This window comes from Telopea speciosissima, chromosome 1 (genome assembly GCF_018873765.1).
Source record: "Telopea speciosissima isolate NSW1024214 ecotype Mountain lineage chromosome 1, Tspe_v1, whole genome shotgun sequence".
Taxonomy (NCBI): domain Eukaryota; kingdom Viridiplantae; phylum Streptophyta; class Magnoliopsida; order Proteales; family Proteaceae; genus Telopea; species Telopea speciosissima.
In genome coordinates, this window is record NC_057916.1 from 75,042,923 (window position 1) to 75,067,043 (window position 24,121).

At 41.8% G+C, this 24,121-nt stretch overlaps 1 protein-coding gene across 1 annotated transcript in view; it reads right to left on the reverse strand.

Moving 5' to 3' along the window:
• Positions 1-24,121, reverse strand: part of LOC122667673 (BEACH domain-containing protein C2-like) — a 183,658-nt gene that overhangs the window by 39,319 nt on the left and 120,218 nt on the right. Inside the window, exons 11-16 of the mRNA XM_043864047.1 lie at positions 23,559-23,643; positions 22,844-23,038; positions 21,947-22,501; positions 21,722-21,865; positions 21,139-21,618; positions 11,214-11,350 (exon numbers count right to left, since the gene is read on the reverse strand). Coding sequence (XP_043719982.1) covers positions 11,214-11,350; positions 21,139-21,618; positions 21,722-21,865; positions 21,947-22,501; positions 22,844-23,038; positions 23,559-23,643 — 1,596 coding nt within the window. The remainder of the gene's footprint in view (positions 1-11,213; positions 11,351-21,138; positions 21,619-21,721; positions 21,866-21,946; positions 22,502-22,843; positions 23,039-23,558; positions 23,644-24,121) is intronic.

Below are 24,121 nucleotides of genomic sequence, written 5' to 3' on the forward strand. Positions count from 1 at the left end.
AGACAATAAAATAAAAATACAACTTAGTCATGTCTTATAACTAGACAATGACAGAACTACCCCTATACAAGATATTCTAACAACTCTAACAAAAAGCCCTTTCCTCCATCTGGCACCGCAACAGGAGACCCCTTCACTTTGACAGAGAATGGCTTTGGGTGGCTAAGTCCTTCTCTGGATCCTTGATTTGTGACACCATCAGAAAGCTGGTCTTTGGAGCTGCTATTCACCACATTTGGATGGAGCGTAACCTTAGGAGATGGACTTCCAACTCTCGATCCTTCGATCTGATTTGGAAAGCCATCTCCTTTGAAGTCTCTTCCAAGCTCAGCCATGCCCATCTTCGCGCTGTCAGGGACACCCCTAAGAACAGGCACATTGCAGTCTTCTGGGGCCTTGATCTGGCCTCTCTTTTTCATACCACCTCTGCGTAGGTTGGTTGTTGTTTCTCCCCCTCCCCCCTTTTTCCCTTGTATATTCTTCTTCCTCCTGCCCCCCCTTGGGGTAAGGTAATACATATTTATTCACCCAAAAAAAAATTTCCATGAAGCGTTTAATGAAACATTATAGGGGAGAGGAATCGATTCTCTCTTCCTACGGTTCTCTAAACTCTTCTTCTCCTTCTTTCTTCTTTCTTCTCTTCTCTTCCCTTCTCACCTCTTACTCCCTTGTCTCTTGTTTGAATCAACTCATTCTTGATTTCTAACTTGGTATCATAGCAGGTTTGAGAGTCGACCAAGCTTGCACTGTTTCTTTCTACCTCTCTTTTGGAACCCTAGAAAAGTAGAGAGTTCCAACAGAGGGTGTACCATGTAAGATAACACTCCTAGAAGACTTACTAGAGTTCTTTCATCAACTTCAAGCCCTAATGGAGGATGATTTAGGGCTGTGAAGGCCGATTGCAGAGCAAGAAGCCCAGAAATGCATTACCGCCAGGCGCCAGCCTCCTCTTCTTGTTTGAGTATCTCCTTGTTTAAGCCACCATTTGGACTGTGCTGAGCTTGCTAGAATCACCCAGCAGATACGTTTCAGACCCATAAGGCCTTGGTTGTTGGAATGATATGGTTTGGCAGCACAACCCATTCTCCCCAAGCTTCCTAGTTACCGCCAGGTTCACCTCTTGTTCTTTGTTTTGACTAAAATACCTTGTGGTGTACTGGTGTGTTGAATGGTTGTTATTGGTTAATGAGTTACATTATGTGGGACTTATTGGTTTCTATGGAATAAGATTATGCTGTGAGAAATGCATTTGACCTGATTTCTTTTCAAGGAACTGTGGTTTATTTGCTTGCTTAATTTTTTTTTTTGGGTCGAGTATACTCCCCAGTTGATTGTTGTGTTGTTGAAATGGTTGTGGAATGCCTCATATGGTTGTTTGAGTTGATTATGAGATGTTGTTGCCCTTCGGAGGGTTTGTTTGAGTGAAGTTCCTCACATTTGGAGCTTGTTTTTCCTTGCTGGAATTTTTTTTTGAAGTTGGACTGCGTATTTGGGTTGAAGGTGATGTCCCCATCTGATTTGGGTATTGTTTTTTTGGAAGTGAGACAGCTTGGTGTTAGTGAGGAATGTTGTTTGAGCTCCTCTAATAGTTGTGTGATGAGGCTATACTTTCAAAAATGTCGTGGTGTTGACTTTCTTTGAGATGTTTGCCTTCTTTGGTTGTTGGACTATGTTCACCAGTGTTTGAAAATCTTCTTTGGGTTGAGAATATGCTCCCCATTGGATTTGGGTATCATCCCCACTTTTTCGTTTATTCTTACATTATGTCAGCTATTGGAGGAAGAGACCTGGTTCCACCCCAAGGAAATGATAGGGATCGATTCAGCTGTGCGACTGTGACCACTGTGGGAAATTTGGACACAATAGAGAGAGATGTTGGATACTTTATGGCTGTCCCCCTGGTATGCAAGGCAGTAGGAGAGGGGGCGCCAGAGCACGCACTTTGATGACTGAGGTTGCACCTATGGGATCTCCATATGGACTCCAAATAGACACCAGATCTCTCACTCAGGATGATATTGCAGCCCTACGTCGGATGATATCTCGACCAGGCTACTCTTCTACTACTGGTGCCACAGACCATATGACTGGTACGTCTACATCAACACCCTCTTGGGTCCTTACAGAGTTACAGGCCTCTACATCTCACCCTCTTGGGTCATTGACTCTGGTGCCACAGACCATATGATTGGTATGTCTCAGTGTTATGATTCTAACACCTTTTGTTTTGGTAGGGATAAGGTTAGAATTGCTGATGGTTCCCGTTCTTCTATTTCTGGTTTGGGTACTGTTCGAGTCACTCCTTTTATTTCTCTTGATCATGTCCCTAATTTTGCCACTAACCTACTATCTGTAAGTCATCTTAACCAAATCCTTGAATTGTTGTGTCACCTTCTTTCCTTCTCATGGTGTTTTTCAGGATTTGGTGACAAAGAGGATTATTAGGAGTGGACAGGAGGAAAAAGGACTTTACCTTCTTGATCTAAGATCATCACCCTTACCTAGTACTCAGTCCTACGTATGTGGGCATAGTGACAAAAGTACCGTTGACTTTGTGATGTTGTGGCATCAACGTTTGGGCCACACTTCCTTTAGTGTTATGAGACAAAAATTGCCACATTTGTTATCTTCCATTCCTCCCCATGTATTTCAGTGTGAACCATATCTATTTGCTAAACATTGTCGTTCTTCTTATCCTTACAATGGCAATAGATCCACAGTTCGCTTCCATATTATGTATACTGATGTTTGGGGACCTTCTCCCACTACATCTTTATTTGGTTACGGTTATTTCGTTTCATTTGTTAATGATTATTCTTGATTCACTTGGACCTTCTTAATGAAGTATAAAAGTGATGTCTATGATGCTTTTAAAAATTTCTTTCAGTTGGCTCTTACTCAATTTAAAAATAAATCAAAATCGTTCGTTCTGATAAAGGAGGGAAGTACATGTATGGTGGCCTCTAGTACTTTTTCACTGATAATGGCATTACCCATCAGGTAGCATGTGTTGACATACCCCAACAGAATGGGTAGCTGAGAGGAAAAATCGCCATTTATTGGAGGTCACTAGGAGTCTTTATTTGGCATGCATGTTCCTAAAACCTTTTGGTCTGAAGCTCTTCTCACTGCTGCCTTTTGAATCAACCGCATGCCCACTAAACTTCTAGGCTCCAAATTCCCTTTGGAAACATTGTCTCCCCAAACTTCTGCTTTCTCTCTACCTCCCAAGGTCTTTGGGTGTGTGTGCTATGTCCATGTCAATAAATCTGCTAGGACTAAGCTTAACCCCAAGGCACTCAAATGCATTTCCTTGGATATCCTCCTCTACCAAGGTGTATAAGTGCTACCATCTCTCTTCCTGACAGCGACTTCTTTCCAAAGATGTTACCTTCTTTGAATCTATACCTTTCTTTACTCTTCAGGGGGAACATAGTGGGAATGAAGCGTTTGTTGATATCCCTTTCCTCTCACCTTTGCCTACTTCTCCATTTCTATTTGATACTGGGAAACATAAAGAAGGGGCTGTTGTTGATATTGATACTCATTTCGTTGTGTATAAAAGAGGTGAATGCTTGAAGGTGATATCTCTTCTCTTCCTTGGATCCACGTCCTGAGCTCCATCCTCCTCAGTAGGTGATATCTCTTCTCTTCCTTCTGATTTAGACCTTCCTATTGTTGTTAGAAAAGGGAAGAGAGTTGGCACTAATCCTATTGCCCAGTTTGTTTCCTATGATGCTCTCTCTCCTACAGGTCTTGCTTTTACTATTGCCATCTCCTCTATTTCCATTCCCAAGAATGTCATTGAGGCTATGTCTGACCCAAAGTGGAAGCAAGCTATGTCTGAGGAAATGATGGTTCTTTAAAAGAATGGTACTTGGAAATTGGTAGATCTTCTCAGGGGGAGAGTTCCAGTTGGATGCAGGTGGGTGTACACAATCAAGTATCGGTTCGATGGTGCAATTGAGAGGTACAAGGCAAGGTTGGTGGCTAAAGGGTACAATCAGGTGTATAGGATTGACCATCAGGAGACATTTGCTCCTGTGGCTAAGTATAATTCTATAAGGGTCCTCTTATTATTGGTAGGAAATAGAGATTGGGCACTGTACCAGTTGGATGTAAAGAATGCTTTGCTCCATGGTGACTTAGAGGAGGAAGTGTACATGCAGCCCCCTCCTGGCTTCAAGTTTCCTTTAGCTGAAGGGAAAGTGTGTCTCCTTAAGAAGTCTTTATATGGTCTCAAACAATCCTCAAAGGCATGGTTTGAGAGGTTCAGGCAGGCTATTCTAAAGAATAGGTATTCTCAGAGTCAAGTTGATCACACCTTATTTATCCGGCGAGGTAATGTTACTATTACAGCCCTTATTGTCTAAGTTGATGACATTGTAGTGACTGGTGATAATAGAGCTGAGATAGCTAGATTGAAGACCTACTTGGCTCAACAGTTTCAGATTAAAGATTTGGTTCCCTTGAAGTATTTCTTGGGAATTGAAGTGCCAAGGTCCAAGAGGGGAATCGACATATGTCAAAGGATAGGGATGTTGGGTTGCAAACCAGCAAGTCCTCCCATTGAGCAGAATCACAAACTAGGAGAAGATTATGGTCCCTCTCTTGTTGATGTAGAGAAGTACCAGAGGCCAGTGGTAAGCTCATCTATTAGTCTATTACTTGCCCAAATATTTCTTATGCAATGGGAGTGGTGAACCAGTTTATGCATGCCCCTAAGAGTGGGCACTTGGATGATGTATACCGCATCCTCAGATACTTGAAGTCCTCTCCAGGGAAAGGACTATTATATGCCAGGCACAATCACTTGATAATAGAAGGTTTCATAAATGCCGATTGGTCTGGATCCATCTCAGACAGAAGGTCTACATCTGGTTATTGCACATTTGTGGGAGGTAACTTAGTCACATGGAGGAGCAAAAAATAGCCTGTTGTAGCTAGATCCAGTGCAAAGGCATGGCTCATAGAGTTTGCGAACTCATATGATTGAGACGATTGGTCTAGGAGTTTGGGTTTGACACTAAAGGACCTATGCGGCTCTACTGTGATAACAAAGCAGCTATAAGCATTGCTCACAACCTAATGCAACATGACAGAACAAAGCACATAAAAGCGGACAGACACTTCATCAAGGAAAAGATAGAGTCTAGCTGCATCTGTACCCCTTTTATGAAGACCTGTGATCAAATGGCGGACATCTTCATCAAAGGACTTACTTCTCTTCAGTTCAGTACCTTGTTATGCAAGCTGGGAATGCATGACATTTGTTCTCCAGCTTGAAAGGGAGTTTTAGAGATAAGGGTACTTTAGTCTCTTGTTTACTGGAATGTTATGTTAAGTTGTAATTATATCCTTTTTCTTTTTTACCTTTTACCTCCCTAGGGAGGCATATGTAATTTCCATGAAGTGTTAAATGAAACATTATAGGGGGGGAGGAATTGAATTCTCTCTTCCTATAGTTCTCATCTCTTCTTCTTTCTTCCTTCTCCTCTCTTCTTCTCTTCTCTTCCCTTCTCACCTCTTTCTCCCTTGTCTCTTGTTTGAATCAACTCATTCTTGATTTCTAGCTTGTGTGTGTATGTGTGAGTGGGAGGGGGGGGGTTGCAGATGTAGGGGTTGTTGTGTGTTGATATGCATTGTTATAGCCCTAACCTTACAGCTTGAGCTTTTGGGATAAACGGTTGTAACAGTTTTCAAACAGCAAAGGTCGTTTCTGGCTCGTTTCAAGTTCTTATTTTCTTAAGAACTCGATTAGGGAATTGATTGGCATTATAGAATGGAACTCAAGTTTTTAATCTCTATGGACCCATTACCTTGTGGGATTGGACCTAACATATGTTTGATAGATGTTTTTTTTTTTGGGTGAATAAATATATTACCAAACCCCAGGAGGGGGCAGGGGAGGAAAAAAGGGGGGGATATACAAGGAGGAGAGGGAAGAGAGAGAGGGGGAGATACAAAAGCGCAAGCCTCAAGCCATCCTAAGAGGGAAGAGGGGGCTGCAAAAGAGAGCTATCTAAGGCCCAGGAGGCAACAATATGCCTGTTCTTAAGGGTATCCGAGAAGGATCTATGGTGGATGGAGCTGAACTTGGAGGATACATCGAAGGAGATGGCTTTCCAAATCAAGTCGAAGGACTGAGAGTTGGATGTCCATCTCCTAAGATTCCTCTCCATCCAAATGTAGTAAATAGCGGAGCCAAACGCAAGCTTCCCAATAGTGTCGCAAAGAGAGCAGCCTTTCCATCCAGAGCCATTCCCTATCAAAGGGCAAAGGTCTCCTGCAGCCGGGCCAAATGGACATAAGGGATTTTTTCTAGATGGTAGAAGTGAATGGGTAGGCAAAGAAAAGGTGAGCAGTGTCCTCAGAACCATTCCAATAGAAGATGCAAGTGGGGGGGGGGGGGTGGGGGACATTAATGTTGTGGTGGAGAAGGAAGGCTTGGGTTGGGAGGCAAAGGCTAAGGGTTCTCCAGACCGTGAAGCTATGGCGAGGGATGAGGCCTTTGAACCAGACAAGTTTGGGCCAAGGGACAGGGGGTTGTGGTGGCGAACTAAGTTCCAAGCTGATCTAAAGCTGAAAAGGCCGTTTGAGGAGGGGAGCCAAATAACCTTATCGGCAGAAGCTGGGGGGGAGGGGTGGAGGGGGGGAGGGACGGCCAGATCTAGGAGAGGATAGGGATGTGGGGGGATGGAGGGGATCAAGAGCCAAGGGAAATGATGTGGGAGAGGGGGGCTGATTTGGGGATGCCAGAGGAGTAGATCAATCTGGCACCAAGGACATTGTAGAGAATCCCAAGAGGGTGCCAGGGGTCGAGCCAAAGGGAAGTGGTTGATCCATAAGCAATAACAGTGGAGGTGGCTGCGATGGCAAGGGGCAGAGGAGAAGAATCTTGCGACAGATCCAAGAAGAGTCGGAACTGATGGGGACAGTCCAAATGGAGTCTTTTTTGAGAAGATGGGAGTAGACCCAGTTGACCCAGATAGAGTCACGTCTAGAGGAGATTTCCCAAATGAGCTTCAGAATACCCACAGTGTTGGAATCACGGATGCGGCGAATGCCGAGGCATCCTTGATTTGGGAAGGCAGATGGATTTCCAGCTAATTGGGTGAAGGAATTTGGCTACTTCTTTCCCTTTCCAAAGGAAGGCACAAAAAAGGTTTTCCATGGCTTTGATGGTGGCTTTAGGGATACCATAAATGCCACACCAATAGATGTAGGAAGATTGGAGAACCGATCTGATGCATTCAAGCTTGCCAGCATAGGAGAGGAGTTTGCCTTTCCAGAGCTGGAGTCGTTTGCGGATATTGTCGAGCATGGGAGTGCAGTGGTGACTAGAAAGCCGAGCAGGGATGAGGGGAAGGCCTAGGTATTTGATGGGAAGGGATCCAAGGGAGAAGCCAGTCAGACGCAGGAGTGCATCTCTATTAGATTCAGGGATACCCGCAAGAAAGATTTTGGATTTAAAGAGGTTGATGCGGAGACCAGAGAGATTCTCAAAGAGATGGAGGGAAGACATGATGGCCGAGATAGAGGAGGGGGAAGCCTTGGAGAAGATCATCAAATCGTCAGCAAAAGCAAGGTGAGTGAGGTTGAGGTGCTTGCATTTGGGGATAGGGGAGATAAGATGGAGATCAGTTTTGGATTGGAGACTCCTGGAGAGGACTTCCAGAGCCAGCGAGAAGAGAAAGGGGGAGAAGGGGCAACCTTGGCGAATACCAACTTTGGACTGGAAGAAACCTGCGGGGAGACATTAATAAGGACAGAGAAGGAGGGGATGGATATGCAAGCATAAATCCAGCGAATGAAAGCGGGGGGAAAGCCCATATGGGAAAGCACATCGCAAATGAAATCCCAACGGAGGGAGTCGAAAGCTTTATGGAGGTCAATTTTCATGAGGGCCGCTGGCGAGTGGGATTGCGAATGAAGCCACACACAATCTCCTAGCAAAGAATGATATTATCCACAATGCTCCAGCTAGAGATGAAGGCAGATTGATTGGGACTGACAAGAGAAGGGATGACAAGCTGGATCCTATTAGCAAGGATTTTGGAAATGAACTTGTAGAGGAGATTGCAAAGAGAGATAGGTCTGAAGTCAGACAGGGAGGATAGGTACACCCATATGCCCCCTACTCTCACACACACATATAATATACATGCATATATATATATATATAGACACACACACACACACACACACACACACACACATACACACTTCTTTGTTATGTTATTTTTTATTAGCTTGTACATTATTGCTTTATGCACGTATGCTACACTATATCATTTTATAAGTAAAATATGTTGGTTTTAGTTTTGATTCCTTTTTCACTCCTCTCTTATATATCATTGAATGATTGAATCATATAAGAGAGGAGTGAAAATAGGGTTTTAGTTTTTGAAACATTGAAGACCCAAGGCAGCAAGAAGCAGCAACAGATGCCACTGCTACCGCCACCATTACAGAGCAGCAGCAGCTGCTGCTACTGCCAGTGCCACCTCTACCTCCAGGTCAGAAGGCGGCAAAAATCAGCAGCAGCCACTGTTACCATTACATCCTCTGCTGCCACCTCTACCTCCTGGTTCTTCTTCTTCATCTCGATCGAGATGGGTCAAAAATCAAAATACCTGAGACGTTTCTTTATTTCATTCCATATTGGAGGGGTTTCATATAAAACCCCTCAACTTGCTACATATTGACACTGAATATCTTGGACATAAGGACTAACAACTGGTTCACAGAGAATTCCTTTTTCTCACGACTTCTCTAGTAGGACTGGGTTGGTTGTGAGTGCTCTCCAAGTAAACAATTCTTTACAAAACCAATTGACTAAGGTGTTTCACTGCTATAATCAACTAATAGGGAACAAATCTTTAAGAGATTATTTAATTTGAGAGGGATTAATGGTGACCTGCAAAGGATTAAGCAGGCTGGTCAATTGGTGGAGTAAGTTGTTGTTAAGAGAACAAAGAATTAAGAAATAATATGACAAGTGATGAGAAGAAGAAAAAGATGCAAGGACCACCTACTAGAACCATGAATCAAACTGGAAGAGAGAGAGAGTGCACATGGCTGCAAATTTAATTTTATTCAATTGATAACAAAGGCTTGGTTTACATCCTTACAGGAACACCCTCTAAGACTAGGAAAATCTTAAGACACAAACTCTACTGATGAATCAAACTAAATACTCCATCCCACAAATAATATCTGTTTGGGAGTTTTTCCACATTCCAATTTTTTTTGTCCATTACAATATAAATGCTTTGAGGGCGGGCCTTGGTGCAACGGTTAAGGTTGCTCCATTGTGACCAAGTGGTCATGGGTGTCTAGAAACAGCCTCTGACGTAGATCACATGTCCATATGTACCCGCAGGAACAAGCCCCAAAACCAGCCCAGCAAGGTTGTGGGATGTGACTGCTGTGAGAAGCAGCCTGGTCTGATGATGTGGCAAGTTTTTGTTGGTTCGATGGAGCATCACCTAAGGCAGCCCCAGCCCAGAGTGAAGCATGAAGAAAATAAAAGACCAAAACACTGTTCACATGAACAGTGTAACAGCCCATATTTTCTTTATGTGGAGATATTTTTTAGAAGATTTTGTGGGCCCATCAACTGGAGAAAGATCCCATCCTAATGTTGCTAAAGTTTAGTTTCTATTTTCAGTTTTAGAAAGTTTATTTTATTTCATTTAGGTAGCTTCTAATTTCAGTTTGTTTCTATTTTTGTTTCCTTGCTTGTTTAGAAGGCTGAATCTTTGAAGCCTTAGTAGTTTCTATTTTTCATTAGTTGCTAATTTACTACCTTCTATTTTGGTTTTAGGAAGTTTCTATTTTCTACCTTCTATTTTGTAAGCTTGCCTAAGCTATTAATAGGCATTGTAAGGAATGATCAGATTTTGGAGAAAAGAATTTCAGGCCTTGTTGCCATTGGTTATGGGAGAAATTCCATGTTTCAACAGCTGGGATAGCTGTGGGTGAGAGACCCACAGTGAGAAGCCCATTCCCCTATCCCCCTTCTCTTCTATATCCCTTTCTTCTTCTTATCCTTTTTATGTTCTTCTTTATATGTAACAGAAAAGTAGCAATAAAAAAAAAAGAGTTGCAGTTTAATTTGTTCTTTTCATTGTAACGATCCTGCTGCAATCGATCTCCCGCTGGTTTCCCTAGTTCGGTGTCGACTCTTGCATTAGCCTCTCTGCGAAAGTAGGGGTAAGGCTGCGTACATTATGACCCTCCCCAGACCCCACAGTGGCGGGAGCCTTGTGCACTGGGTACACCTTTTTTTTTTTTTTACAATATTAAATGCTTTCATATATTCTTACTTGCCCATACTACCCTAAGCATTTTTTTTTGGGTGAATAAAAATTCATTACTAAACCCAAAAGGCCAGGGGAGGGGAAAGAAGGGGGGGGGGTGGAATACACAGGGGAAAAGGAGGGGGGTGGAGCTATACAAAACAAAGCCACAGGCCCAGGGGGTCTGGCCAGGAGAGCAAAGGAGAGAAGAATCTAAACCCCAGGTAACAACAATGTGCCTGTTCCTTGGAGAGTCTAAAAGAGATCTATGGGGAAGCATATGAAGCCTAGAGCTGACATAAAAAAATATGGTTTTCCAAATCATGTCAATAGACCGGGAGTTGGAAGTCCATCTATGAAGATTCTGCTACATCCAAATGTGCGAAATCAAAGCACTGAACACAAGCTTGCCAACAATGTCACAAATAGAGCTATCAGAAAAGGATTAATCGAGCCAAAGCCACTCCCGAGCGAAGGGAAGGTGCATGAGAGAGGAAATAGGGAGAATTTCACGTTGTTGTTCTAAATCAATGAAGGATATTTTTGGAAGATTAATGAAAATATTTAGGTAATCAGTGCAGGAACAGACTCCCCTTAAAAGTGAGATTTTTCAAACTTGACAATCTTTGTGGGATGGAAGGAGTAATCAGATCCATATAGTAAAACAACCCTGCAGGAAACATAATGAAAACCAAACGTAATCCCCCCCCCCCCCCGATTGTTGCAAATTTTGCCATAAACACTAACTGACCTAATTATAAAAGTTTTGCCAGTTGAGAAATGGATGCATGCTTCTCTATATCTTGTACTACTGAATGCAGCCTGCACACACAGGAACTGGGACCCAAACCATCTGCTAAAAATTTATGGTAGAACAAATACTCCAATATCTATATATTGTGGTCTCACCTTCTGCTAAAAATTTGATGAAGAGAAGACATCACCCAGCTGCAATCCTTTTTGTGATATTTGCTCCCAGAGCAGGGACTCAAACTGTCCTCCACAGTTTGATCATCCACTATGAAGTTTATCCTTTTTGTTGTTACCTGAAAGAGAGACATTAATCCATAAGCTTACTAACCATCAACATGATATACATATTGTTGCTGAGCTAAAACAGGCTTGATTTGAAGAGATCTCTCATAAGGGCGGGCAAAAATGAATTTGTTAACAAAACAGGAATTTCGTGAATGGCTTGAATGATCAATGAGATCAGTCAAACTCTCTATTTATAATAATAATAATAAAAGAGATTACAAAGGGAAACACTGTTCACGACACTATTCATGATACTGTTCACGACACTGTTCACGTAAACAGTGTCACAGCCCAAATTACAATCCTACCCTTGTTCAAAAGTACATAAATAAAGCATAAATAAAAAACCCAAAATACCCTTATAATATCGGGTAACACATCTCAACAGAATTTAGTATTGATAAATACTCACAGATAAAGCACTATTAAATAATTGTAGGTGAAATATATACCATTAAATACTCATAGGAAAAGTACTTGTTAGAAGTGTCGTGTGGGGGTGTGGGGCCCATTAATGGGTCTCGATTTTTTGTTCTTTTCTCTTTTTGGTTTATATCCATCTTTGTCTCTAGCCCTATATATATTTTGTAACTCCCTTATTCATAAATTAATTGATAGTTTACGGCTGCAAGTTCTCCTTCTCTCTTCTCTGTTTTTCGCAGGTAACATGGTATCAGAGCAGATTCAATAGGACTGGTACACAGCCTTGTGAGATTTCCCTTTCCCTCCTTTTCTGCTATTTCTGGTCAATCTAACCAGAGGTCTGCGATTTTAAGAATAGGGGTGGTTTCACCCCTCCTTTTTTCGTTTGTTCTTTGGCTGCGGATTAGATAACAGCGATGATGGTTTAAATCTGATTATTCTACAACAAAAAAGCAGACTTCTGAAGGTGTTTATGGTGCTGTGTGTGAAGGGTTTGATGGCAGCAAGTTGCTGATTTGATATTTTTTCGATTTATGGTGATTCGATTGGTGTTTGTGGTGATATATACGAAGAGTTTGGTGGCAGCAGGTTGCTGATTGGGTGTTTTTCGATTTTTTGGTGATTCAATTGGTGTTATCTTCAAAGGTACTGTGGAATTCCGTGAATACTAGCTTGTCTATGAGACAGAGGCCAAGCCTTTATTTATAACTTCAGAATATTACAAATATGGAATGATTTACTCAATCCTTACCTACCACACCTACCACACCTAACACATTTAACATGTGCATAATGAACCTAGACACTATAAGCACAAGGACAATATTACCCCTGAACCTATATTACAACACTCCCCCTCAAGTTGGTGCATACATATCAAACATGCCCAACTTGCTAACAGTAGGAAAGAACAATTTTGTACTGATTCCTTTGGTAAGGATATCAGCTAACTGTTCATTAGACTGAATAAATGGAATACAAATAACTCCTTGTTCCAGCTTCTCTTTGATGAAGTGCCGGTCAATCTCAACATGTTTGGTCTGATCATGTTGGACTGGGTTGTGAGCAATGCTGATTGCTGACTTGCTGTCACAGACTCACAGTAGAGTCGCATAGGAAGATCAGCACTCATCCCCAAGTCTTGAAGAAGCCCCTTGAGCCAAAGGAGCTCACAAATACCCTGTGCTATAGCTCGGAATTCAACTTCAGCACTAGATCGGGCCACAACAACTTATTTTTTGCTTCTCCAAGTAGTTAGATTACCTCCAACAAATGTGCAATATCCCGATGTGGACTTCCTATCATCAGGACTACTGGCCCAATCTGCATCAGTGTACGCCTCTATCCGGAGATGGCCGTGTGGAGAGAACAATACTCCTTTCCCCGGAGCTGACTTGACGTAACGGAGAATTCTGTATGCTGCTTCCAAGTGAGAAGAGTGAGGATCATGCATGTATTGGCTGACAAGGCTTACAGCAAAGGTGATGTCTGGCAGGGTATGTGAGAGATAAATCAATCGACCCACTAACCTCTGATAGCTGCCTTTGTCCACTGGCTCACGTTCCTTACTCTTCAAATGTGTATTGGGCTCCAAAGGGGTATCTGTTGGTTTACACCCAAGCATCCCTGTTTCTTTCAATAAATCCAAGGTATATTTCCTTTGAGAGAGAAATATGCCCCTAGCTGAATAAGCAACCAATCCCTAGGAAGTACCTCAATCTGCCCAAATCCTTGACTTCAAACTCCGTGCCCAAATAAGCTTTCAGCTTCTGAATCTCATGTACATCACTGCCTGTAATTACTATGTCATCAACATAGACAATCAAAAGGGTAACTTGCTATCCCACTCTCTTAACAAACAATGTGTGGTCTGCATTACTTTGCTTATACCCATATGCGATCATAGCTTTGTGGAATCGGCCAAACCAAGCCCTTGGCGACTGCTTCAGACCATACAAGGCCTTCTTTAACTTGCACACTTGCCCTTGAGTCTCTAAAGAGGTAAAACCCGGGGGTACCTCCATGTAGACATCTTCTTCCAAGTTTCCGTGTAGGAAGGCATTCTTCACATCGAGTTGTTGAAGTTCCCATCCTTGATTTATAGCACAAGAAATGATGACCCGTACAGTATTCATCTTCACTACAGGAGCAAAAGTCTCTTGATAATCGATTCCTTGGGTTTGAGTGAACCCTTTGGCGACTAATCTCGCCTTGTATCTCTCCACAGAACCATCAGCCTTGTGCTTCACAACAAAGACCCATTTACAACCAACAGGCCTCTTCCCATGTGGACAACTTACCAAATCCCAGGTCTAATTTTTCGCAAGGGCAAGCATTTCTTCATTCATTGCCTCCTTCCATTTTGGTTCGGCTATTGCTTCCTGCCAAGTGTTAGGTATAGAGACAGAGGACAAAGAGGATATGAAAGCATGAAAGGCAAGAGTTAGAGAGTTGTAGGACACAAAGTTTGAGATAGGATGCTGAGTGCAACTTCGTTTTTGTTTGCAAACAGCAATGGGTAAATCAAGACTAGGATCAAGAGTGGGCTTACCCGAAGTATGACTAGGAGCAGGATTTGGAGTAGGAACAGATGTCGATTGCGTAGGTGGTATAGCAGAATATTACAAATATGGAATGATTTACTCAATCCTTACCTACCACACCTACCATACCTAACACATTTAACATGTGCATAATGAACCTAGACACTATAGGTACAAGGACAATATTACCCCTGAACCTATATTACAACAGGTACAATATGGGTGATGATGATAAAAAGAATGCAATGGTCACGGAGGTTGTGTCCTCATCCTTCAATCAAATCACGGAAAGGAAATGTTAACAGATTAGAATTAGAGTCTGAATTAGAGTCTGAATGTTAACAGATTAGAATTAGTTCTATTAGAGTCGGCTGTACATAATAGAAAGCATAATAAAAGGTAAAAAGTCCATAATACCCCCACCCCCACGGTATTCTGGCCCATACAATCCAACACTCCCCCTCAAGTTGGTGTATATATGTCACACATGCCCAACTTGACTAGAATAGGATGAAACACTTTGCCACTCAGCCCCTTAGTGAACACATCGGCTAACTAGTCAGTAGACTTCACAAAGAGAACATAGATGACTCTGGCTTCAAGCTTCTCCTTAATGAAATGTCTGTCAACCTCCACATGCTTAGTACAATCATGCTGGACAGGGTTATAAGCAATGCTAAATTGCTAATGGCAGCCTTATTATCACAATAAAACATCATGGGAAGATGGACAACACCAATATCTTGCAACAATCCTCTAAGCCATAATAATTCACAGACTCTTTGTGCCATTGCCCAGAACTCTGCTTCAGCACTGGATCTTGCCATAACATTCTGCTTCTTGCTATGCCATGTGACAAGGTTTCCACCCACAAAGGAGCAATATCCAGAGATGGATTTCCTATCGGTAGAGCCAGCCCAATCAGCATCAGTGTAAGCTTCAACTTTCAGATGACCACTGAGAGATAAGAGTATTCATTTTCCTAGAGCAGACTTCAAGTATCGTAGGATGCGAAGGACTGCCTCCATATGAGAGGAATACGGATCATGCATAAACTGGCTTACCAAGCTCACAACAATATCTATGTTTGGTCTAGTATGAGAGAGGTAAATTAGTTTTCCCACCAATCGCTCCTAGTGACCTTTGTCAACTGGTTCACCTTCTTTCTCCTTGAGTCTTACAATAGCTTCTATAGGGGTATCCGAAGGATGACGCCCTAATAGCCTAGTCTCAGACAATAGATCTAGGATATATTTCCTTTGAGAAAGAAAGATGCCCTTTGAAGACCGAGCAACCTCTATCCTTAGAAAATATTTTAGAGTTCCCAGATCCTTTATTTCAAATTCACGGCCAAGGAAGTGCTTCAGTTTCTTGATCTCATTACCATCATTTCTGGTTACCACAATATCATCAACAGAGACTATGAGGTTAGTTACCTTATCACCAACTCGTTTGATGAACAATGTATGATCAACATTGCTTTGCTTGTATCCTATTAAAACCATAGCCTTGTGAAACCTGCAGAACCAAGCTCTAGGTGACTGCTTCAACCCATAAAGAGCACGCTTCAATTGACAGACCTTGTCCCTAGTCGTATCATCAGAGACTCCTGGTGGAATATCCATATATACCTCTTCCTCTGGCTCACCATGGAGGAAGGCATTCACATCCAATTGCTGAAGATTCCATCCAAGATTTATAGCACAAGACAATAATACTCTTACAGTATTAAGTTTCGCCACTGGTGCGAAGGTCTCCTGATAGTCAACTCCATATGTTTGAGTGAAGCCCTTTGCAACCAGATGTGCCTTATATCGATCCACTATCCCATCTATTTTCTGTTTAACCATAAACACCCATTTACACCCACTGGTTTTTTCCCTGGAGGAAGAGCCATAAGATCCCACATATTTTTTTTTTTTCAATGCTCTCATTTCTTCCAACATTGCTACCTTCCACTTTCCATCTGTAGATGCTTCCTGCACATTTTTAGGAATAGAAACAGAGGAAAGAGAGGATACAAATGCACAAAAGGAAGGAGAAAGAGAACTATAAGAAACAAAACGAGATATGGGATATTGAGTGGAAGTCCTAGTACCTTTACGATGAGCAATAGTTAGGTCGGACGAAGAAGTCTTACCAGGAGAAGTAGGATCTGGATCCTAAGTCGGCAACTGGATAGGTATTGGTGCTACAGTGGATTGAAGCTGCCTTTTTCTAGAAACATCCTTTTTGATAGGTGATAATGTTGGAGTTTTCAATTCTCTTCTGAAATTCACCAATGGTTCTCTGGACTGGAGTTAGCTCCCCTTGAATAGGAACATCACCACCACTATTTTCCATGATCTCCCCCTGTATAGGATTCCCTTCGGATGAGGGGGCAAGGGGCAGCAGGCAGCAGGTAGCTCTTCACAATGAGGGGATAAAAAAGGAGGAACTTCATGAGGAGGAACCTCAAAGGTCGACACATCTTAACTAGAACTCTCCCCCTGAAGAGGTGGTGAAGGATAATATGAAAGGCTTTCATGAAAAATTACATCCATACTGACCAGAGTACGACAGGATGGGGGATGGTAACACTTATAACCTTTCTGGGTTAGAGAATAACCCAAAAAATACACTGTAACCTACAGGGTTCAAGTTTGCTAGGAGATTTTGTATCTCTAGCATAACACACACAACCAAACACTTTGGGTGAAACCACAAAGGAGGAAGTCCCAAGTAAAACCTCAGTCGGACTACGGGAGTCATGAACCCGAGTAGGCAACCGATTAATGAGATAGACTGGAGTGAGAACAACATCCCCCCCATATTTTGAAGGAACACGTCGAGCAAACATCAATGCTCTGGCCACTTCTAATAAGTGGCGGTTCTTCCTTTCAGCCACACCATTTTAGGCTGGGGTATTGACACAACCAGTCTGGTGAACAATGCCATAATCAACAAAGTATTTTTGAAAGTGAGATTCCTTATACTCGGTTCCATTATCACTTCTCAAAATTTTGTGTGCATAAGATATACCCATATGTTTCTAGAGTGACAGTCAATAAATGAAACAAACCTTGGGAGAGCAGAGTTGAGTGTCATGACCAAATTTTTTGCAGATAAGGCAATGGGGAAGACGCCAGTCGTAGTGGATTTCCTGTTCAAAGGAGAAATTACCGTCGTTTACCTTGATGAAAGAAGGAAGAGAATCATTTGCAGAGACATCTACACAGATTCTGGCGTAGGCAAGATGATCTTTTCTCATGGTTCTGGCATCGGAGAAGAGTGGAGTACCCACAACAGAACCGACATAGTTGAGACCCTCAGTACACCAGAAGTGAAGAGGGAGCCTAGGGAGAGAAATCCAAATGGGGATGGAGGACAAATCGACGTTCCGAAGCTGAAGTTGACGGTGCCACTACTTGAGGAATATAGGTTTCTTCCCAACCTGCCAGGGGCCACCTTTGAGGGTGTGATTCTTGTCCAACTCATCAGAAAATTTAAAGACAAAGAAACCATTGTCAAACAGAAAAACCTTGAGGTATCCCTAAACTCTCCACTGCTGAGAGAGAGAGAAAGCTTTACGATGTGGAAAGGAGGACTGGCCCCCAGGAAATGCCCAACCAGATAGTTACCCCATAACTTAACTTCATCATCAAGCAAGCCGGGGGACAAAGATCTACTTTGGTGTTGCCATCAGCCGAAGGAGCAATGAAGCGAAGGGAGAGGCCATCACGGGAAGAAACAGGGGAAGGACTAAATAAAGAGCTCCACGGAGGGGGAGAGGGGGAGGAGGAGGAGGAGGGGGGGGGAACATGCCTGATGTTACTCTCTTATTTTACATAAATACTTTGTCATGGCTGATGTGTCTTTCTTTGAGTCCACTCCATACCATGCTATACTAATTGATGCATTCCAAGTTAGATGATGGTTTTTCTATTTATGTTATTCAGTCTCCTTTGCCACAGGATCTTGCTCCAGACGCTCCTATTCAATGCCCTCCTATTACCAAAGTCTACAGCCGACAACCGATGGTAGCTGCTGCCCCTCCTGTACTCATTGACTCTGTCATGTCTCCTTCCGCTGCAGATCCTAATGAAAGTCCTCCTACAACTTACCCTATTGTTTCTGATCTTGATATCCCTATTGCTAAATGGAAAGGTACTCGTAGCTGTACACAACATTCTGTTTCTAATTATGTTTCTTATTTTGGTTTGTCTCCTCTTTTTCGTTCCTTTTTGTCTACTGTTAAGGCCCATCCACTTCCTAAGTCTGTGACAGAGGCATTATGTAGTCTTGGTTGGAGGACAGCTATGGAAGAAGAATTATCGACTTTAGAGGTAAATCAAATTGGGAACTTGTTCCGCTGCCCCAGAGTAAGACTGCTATTGGATGTAGGTAGGTGCATGCTGTGAAGGTTAACCCTAATGGTTCTCTTTCTCGTTTGAAAGAGAGGCTTATGGAGAAGGGTTATGCACAGGTGTATGGTATCGATTATTTAGATACTTTTTGTTGCCAAACTTGCTTCCGTATGTATTCTGATATCTCTTGCTGCATCCAATCATTAGCCTTTGTTTCAACTGGATGTCAAAAATGCATTTTTTTCATAGTACTTTACCAGAAGAGATATATATGGAGCAACCTCCGGGGTTTGTTGCTCAGGGGGAGTCTAGTATGGGCTGAAACAGTCTCCTCGTGCGTGGTTTGGTCGTTTTACTGAAGTTGTTCTTGAGTTTGGTCTATCTAGATGTGGTGGTGATCACTCTTTCTTTAACAGACAATCAAGTGCAGGGAGAAATTTTCTGATAGTATATGTTGATGATATTATTATTACTGGTGATGATTCAGTAGGTATTATGGATTTAAAGTTGTATCTTCAACAGAAATTTCAGACTAAGGATTTGGGGAAGTTGAAGTATTTTTTGGGAATTGAAGTGGCTCATCTTAGAAGGGAGTTTTTCTTTCATAGCGAAAGTACGTTTTGGATTTACTTACTGAGATAGGCATGCTTGGGTCCAAACCGATTGACTCTCCTATGGATCACAATGTGAAGCTCACTGCTGAAGGGGGAGATGTACTTGATGATCCAGAGAGGTATAGAAGAGTGGTGGGTAAGTTGAACTATTTAACATGACCCGAATGGATATCGCTTTTCCTGTTAGTGTGGTGAACCAGATTCTCTCTTCTCCTTGGACTTCTCATTGGGATGTTGTTATCTGTACTTTGCGATATCTCAAGAAAGCTCTGGGTAGAGGGATAGTGTATCGAGATCATGGTCATAACCGAGTTGAAAGGTTTTCAGATGTTTACTTGGCAGGATCTCCAATTGACAGGAGGTCGGCTACATGACACTGTACGTTTGTTGGGGAAATCTTGTTTCTTAGAAAAGCAAGAAACAAAGTGTCGTAGCCTGTTCCAGTACTGAGTCAGAATATGGAGCTATGTCACACTTGACATGTGAGTTGATGTGGATACAACAATTGTTATCTAAGTTGGGTTTTAAAACTTCGGTTCCCATGCAACTGTGGTATGACAATCAGGCAACAGTTCATATTGCTTCCAATCCTGTGTTTCATGAGAGGACGAAGCATATTGAGATTGACAATCATTTTGTTCGTGAGAAGATGCAGAATGGATTGATTCTTCCAAGTCATGTCAGAACTGGAGAACAGCTTGCAGATGTGTTTACAAAGCATATGGGTAGTGGGAGGATCGATTATATTTGTAACAAGCTGGGCATGATTGATTTTTCTTGAGGGGGAGTGTTAGAAGTGTCATGTGGGGGGTGTGGGGCCCATTAATGAGTCTCGGTATTAGCACCAGGCGCTAATACCGAGAGCCTTTATGGGTCTAAATATTTTTGTTCTTTTCACTTTTTGGTTTTTTCCATATTTGTCCCTAGCCCTATATATATTTTGTAACTCCCTTATTCATTAATTAATTGATAGCTTATGGCTGCAAGTTCTTCTTCTCCTTCTTTCTTCTCTTCTCTGTTTTTCGCAGGTAACAGCACTTAACTTCAGTATTTGAAATATAACCTCATTGATACTCTCTGTTTAGTTACACTAAACATAAAGATTGACAATTCTCTTTCGTTTCACATCATCAATATATCCCTCAGTTGTTAATGTGGTACTGGTAACCATTAAGGATTACAAATATTATCACAGGAATGTATGCTCCAAGGGGGGGGGGGGTGGGCAGGCAAAATGATGTCTGCCTAAGGAGAATCTATATTGCTGAAGTCTAGGTCTAGTTTTTTTTTTTCCGGATCAATATAGGGTCTAGTCATGTTAGACACCAGATTGTACTCCCACTCCGGAAACAGGCCAAGATTATTATTGCTACACATTTAACTTACCATCTCATACAATAGAGGCCCACAACCAACAAGACTAAGATCCAATCTCCCAGAAGAAAAGAGCAACCCCATGTCACCCTATTGTAAACTCAAGAACCATAACTAGTTAACTACAGACGAACCATGAAAGATAAAAAGAACAGAAAAGAGCAGGACAGAACTACAAATCAACCCCCTATCCTGGCACAGAAAGAGGAATTTCTTCCCCACCAACACAACTTATTTAACTTAATCCAACCATTCAACTAATCATTAATCTCATGATCTCAACTATTATTATTTACCATTTACAATACTCTCATATATACCATGTTTCAAGTAAAATCTTTCTATGTTTTGACATTTAAGTTACACATTTTATAATAAAAACGCATTTCTTAACATACGAAATAAACTGGATGGACTTGTTACTTTTTTCAGAAGTGTGACATCAATTTCTGGCAAACTGAAGAAATCTTATCTAAGAAAGACACAGTAAACTTACCTGGAAGGTTCCTCGTATTACTTTCAATGGTCTTACCATCGACGAAGAAAGTTCAAGAATAATTCTTTCATCAAGTTCACTAGGAACATACCCAGGTGCAACATCTGACATATTTTGGACTAAATCTCGGCCACTAACAACTTGAGCATTACCAGATTCCAGTGCGACCTGTACAGGTTGCTCAACGGTTGAAGACAACCTCTGCTGATTGTCCACGCTCTGTTCCCTGTCATGCGTTCTACCTCCCAAATTATCAGTTTCTGTGTGCTCATCATCCTCATTTACTTCCTCCATTGAAATTGCTTCTGCAACAAATATAGAGGTAGTAGAAGTAGATATGGCATTCTCTTGATTTTGTTTTAATCGGAGAATCTCTTCATAGTTAGCAGCTGCACCCAAATGGTCATACCCTCTGTAGTTCCTTCTTAAACATATTCTCATCCTTGAAGAGCTTTCCATAGAGTCTAATTTCCAGAAAACCTGAGAAAATTTGACCCACAAATTTAGAAAATATGCAGGTTTGCCTGCATAAATAAAAAATGTTGAATAGGCATTACTACAGAACGAATATCTGGGAACATACATGCTCTGGATTACATAGATGCTCTCCCAAAGGTCCAAAAAGACATTTCAACTCAATTGAGTAATGTATGAGTTTGCGCCAAGCACGAGCTCCAGTTGACAGACGTTGCCGATCTATTACATCAACTAGTACACGTCTGTCAATCTGCAGAAAGGTTAAAGTTCTAGTCCATTACACCAAAGATTGAAGACATAATAAAGACACGAAGAATTAAAGTACCCATACCTCTGAGCGTTGCATGTTTCTTGCTAAAGCAAAACTTGTAACAAGGACTGCAACATATTTATAACATAGAGCATTCAAATATTTCCCAGAAACTGGTTCTGTACCAACTGACTGCACGCATTCCATCCAGGCAGTCCCCATAGCTTCAGAGATATTCCACCTCTTAACACGCTCCATATCACTCACACTTCTTCTTTGTGCAGATGTGGCCATTGCTACAGCACTCAAACCCCTTCCGGAACCAATTTTTGCAGTCCTCTCCAGATCACGTGCAGCTGCCAAAGCAGCAGCCTTTGCAGCAGCTTTGTCCTTTGGAGCAGCCGGTGTCTTGTTAATGTTAGGTGTCTCTAAAGGATTTTGAAAGCTTGAGAATGTCTTTAGTCTAACTCTTTTACGCTCAAGCAACGATGTGTCACACCTAAAAAGCTGTGTAGTTGTTACAGGTGTTACAGTTTCACCACCAGCAGTTCCAGCAGCAATCATTGCCAATGCCATTGCAGCAGGAGGTGATGCAAAAGCAGCAGCCCAGCCTGGGGATATCATGGCAAGAGCAGCCTGAAACGAATTTTTCTAGAATATCTCAAACAATACAGTACGAGAAAATCAGGGCATAAAATTATATTTAGATAATTGCATCTCCACTTATGGCCTTTTGTCAATCAGTTTCTACAAAATTTTCTATAGAAAAAAATCAATTTTCTTCTTTCTTGAAAGTTGAACAGCAGTGTGGTTCTATCTTGGACATTTTCAGCTAGTAAACAAACTCCCAATCTTTTTTCTTGTATATTGTATTTTTCTTTGTCATGCTTACACTACAACACATTGTCATAGCGAGAATTCCCACAACCCAAAGTAACATGTGATGTAAAGAAAGTTGGAGATACTGTTTTTAATCACCTCAAGAGGCAGTGCATCAGCTGTCATAGCACAATCATCGACAATGAGGGGATTTATACCATCAGGAGAAGTAAGCTCATGAATTCCTGCCAACAGGGGGCGCCATTGCCTCAGAACGGCAACAAATGGTGGCAAAATGGCCTCCATGTACTGTTTACGAAGAGGTTTCTTGTCCTTGCTAACTGCATGCCACAACTGCACCATATACCTCAGTAAAAGATAACTTTGAAGAACAATTATCTACAAGCAGGATAGCCGCAACATCTATTCTGGATGAAATAATTATTTCTCCCTCTAACCCACAAACACTAGCCTTTTTCTATTTTGCTATGTCCCAAATTGTTTGTCCACTCTACAAAAATAATAATGGATTTTTACATGATTAAGACATTACCTGTTGTCATTTGTTACCAAATTTCAAAACTTGAAAAATAAGTGGGTAAGGAATCTCTACATAGAAAAGAGGGGGGACATTATTGAAAAATAAGTGGACCCTCAATGCTTTAACCATTCCATAGAAAAGAAATTTTTCTAAGAGGATGATCATTCTGGGATGGACGAAGTACTACATGCAAGGTTCAGCTGTCACAAAAAGATTCAAGGAAATCACAGGTAATAACCCAGGAGAGGGGAGAAGAGAGAGGCACGAAGGGGGGGGGGGGAGATGCAATAAAATAGTTTAAAAATAAATAAAACTAGCATGGCCGGAACTAACCTCAGAATAAAGAACAGAAGATGCAACCAACACCCTCTGTCTCCGAGACTCAGAAATTGGCATGTTAAGGACAGGTGAAAGCACGCTGTACATCAAGACTCTAAATCAGTTCCAAAACATTCTCATCAAGAAGCCATTAAGAATGACAATTATATTCACCCAAAAAAAATGACAATTACAGTCACATTACATTAGTTTATCAAAAAAGAGCTTTTATACATAAATATATATACACATAAGCCTGCATATCTCCTTTTTTTTATTTATTTTTCTTGGGGTGGGGGTGAATAAAAAAATTCATTACTAGGGCGAGCCTTGGTGCAATGGTTAAGTTGCACTATTGCAACTTGTTGGTTGCGGGTTCAGAACTTGGAAACAGCCTTTACTGCAAAGCAGGGGGTATGGCTGCGTACATTTGCCCCTCCCAGACTCTGCAGTAGCAGGAGCCTCGTGCATTGGGACACGGTATCGAGTCCCCCTGGGAGCGGGCACGTGTTAAAAAATTATTTATCCACCCGTGTCCCCCTTTGGATAGTCCGCCATGTTAGAGCTCCTGTATGATA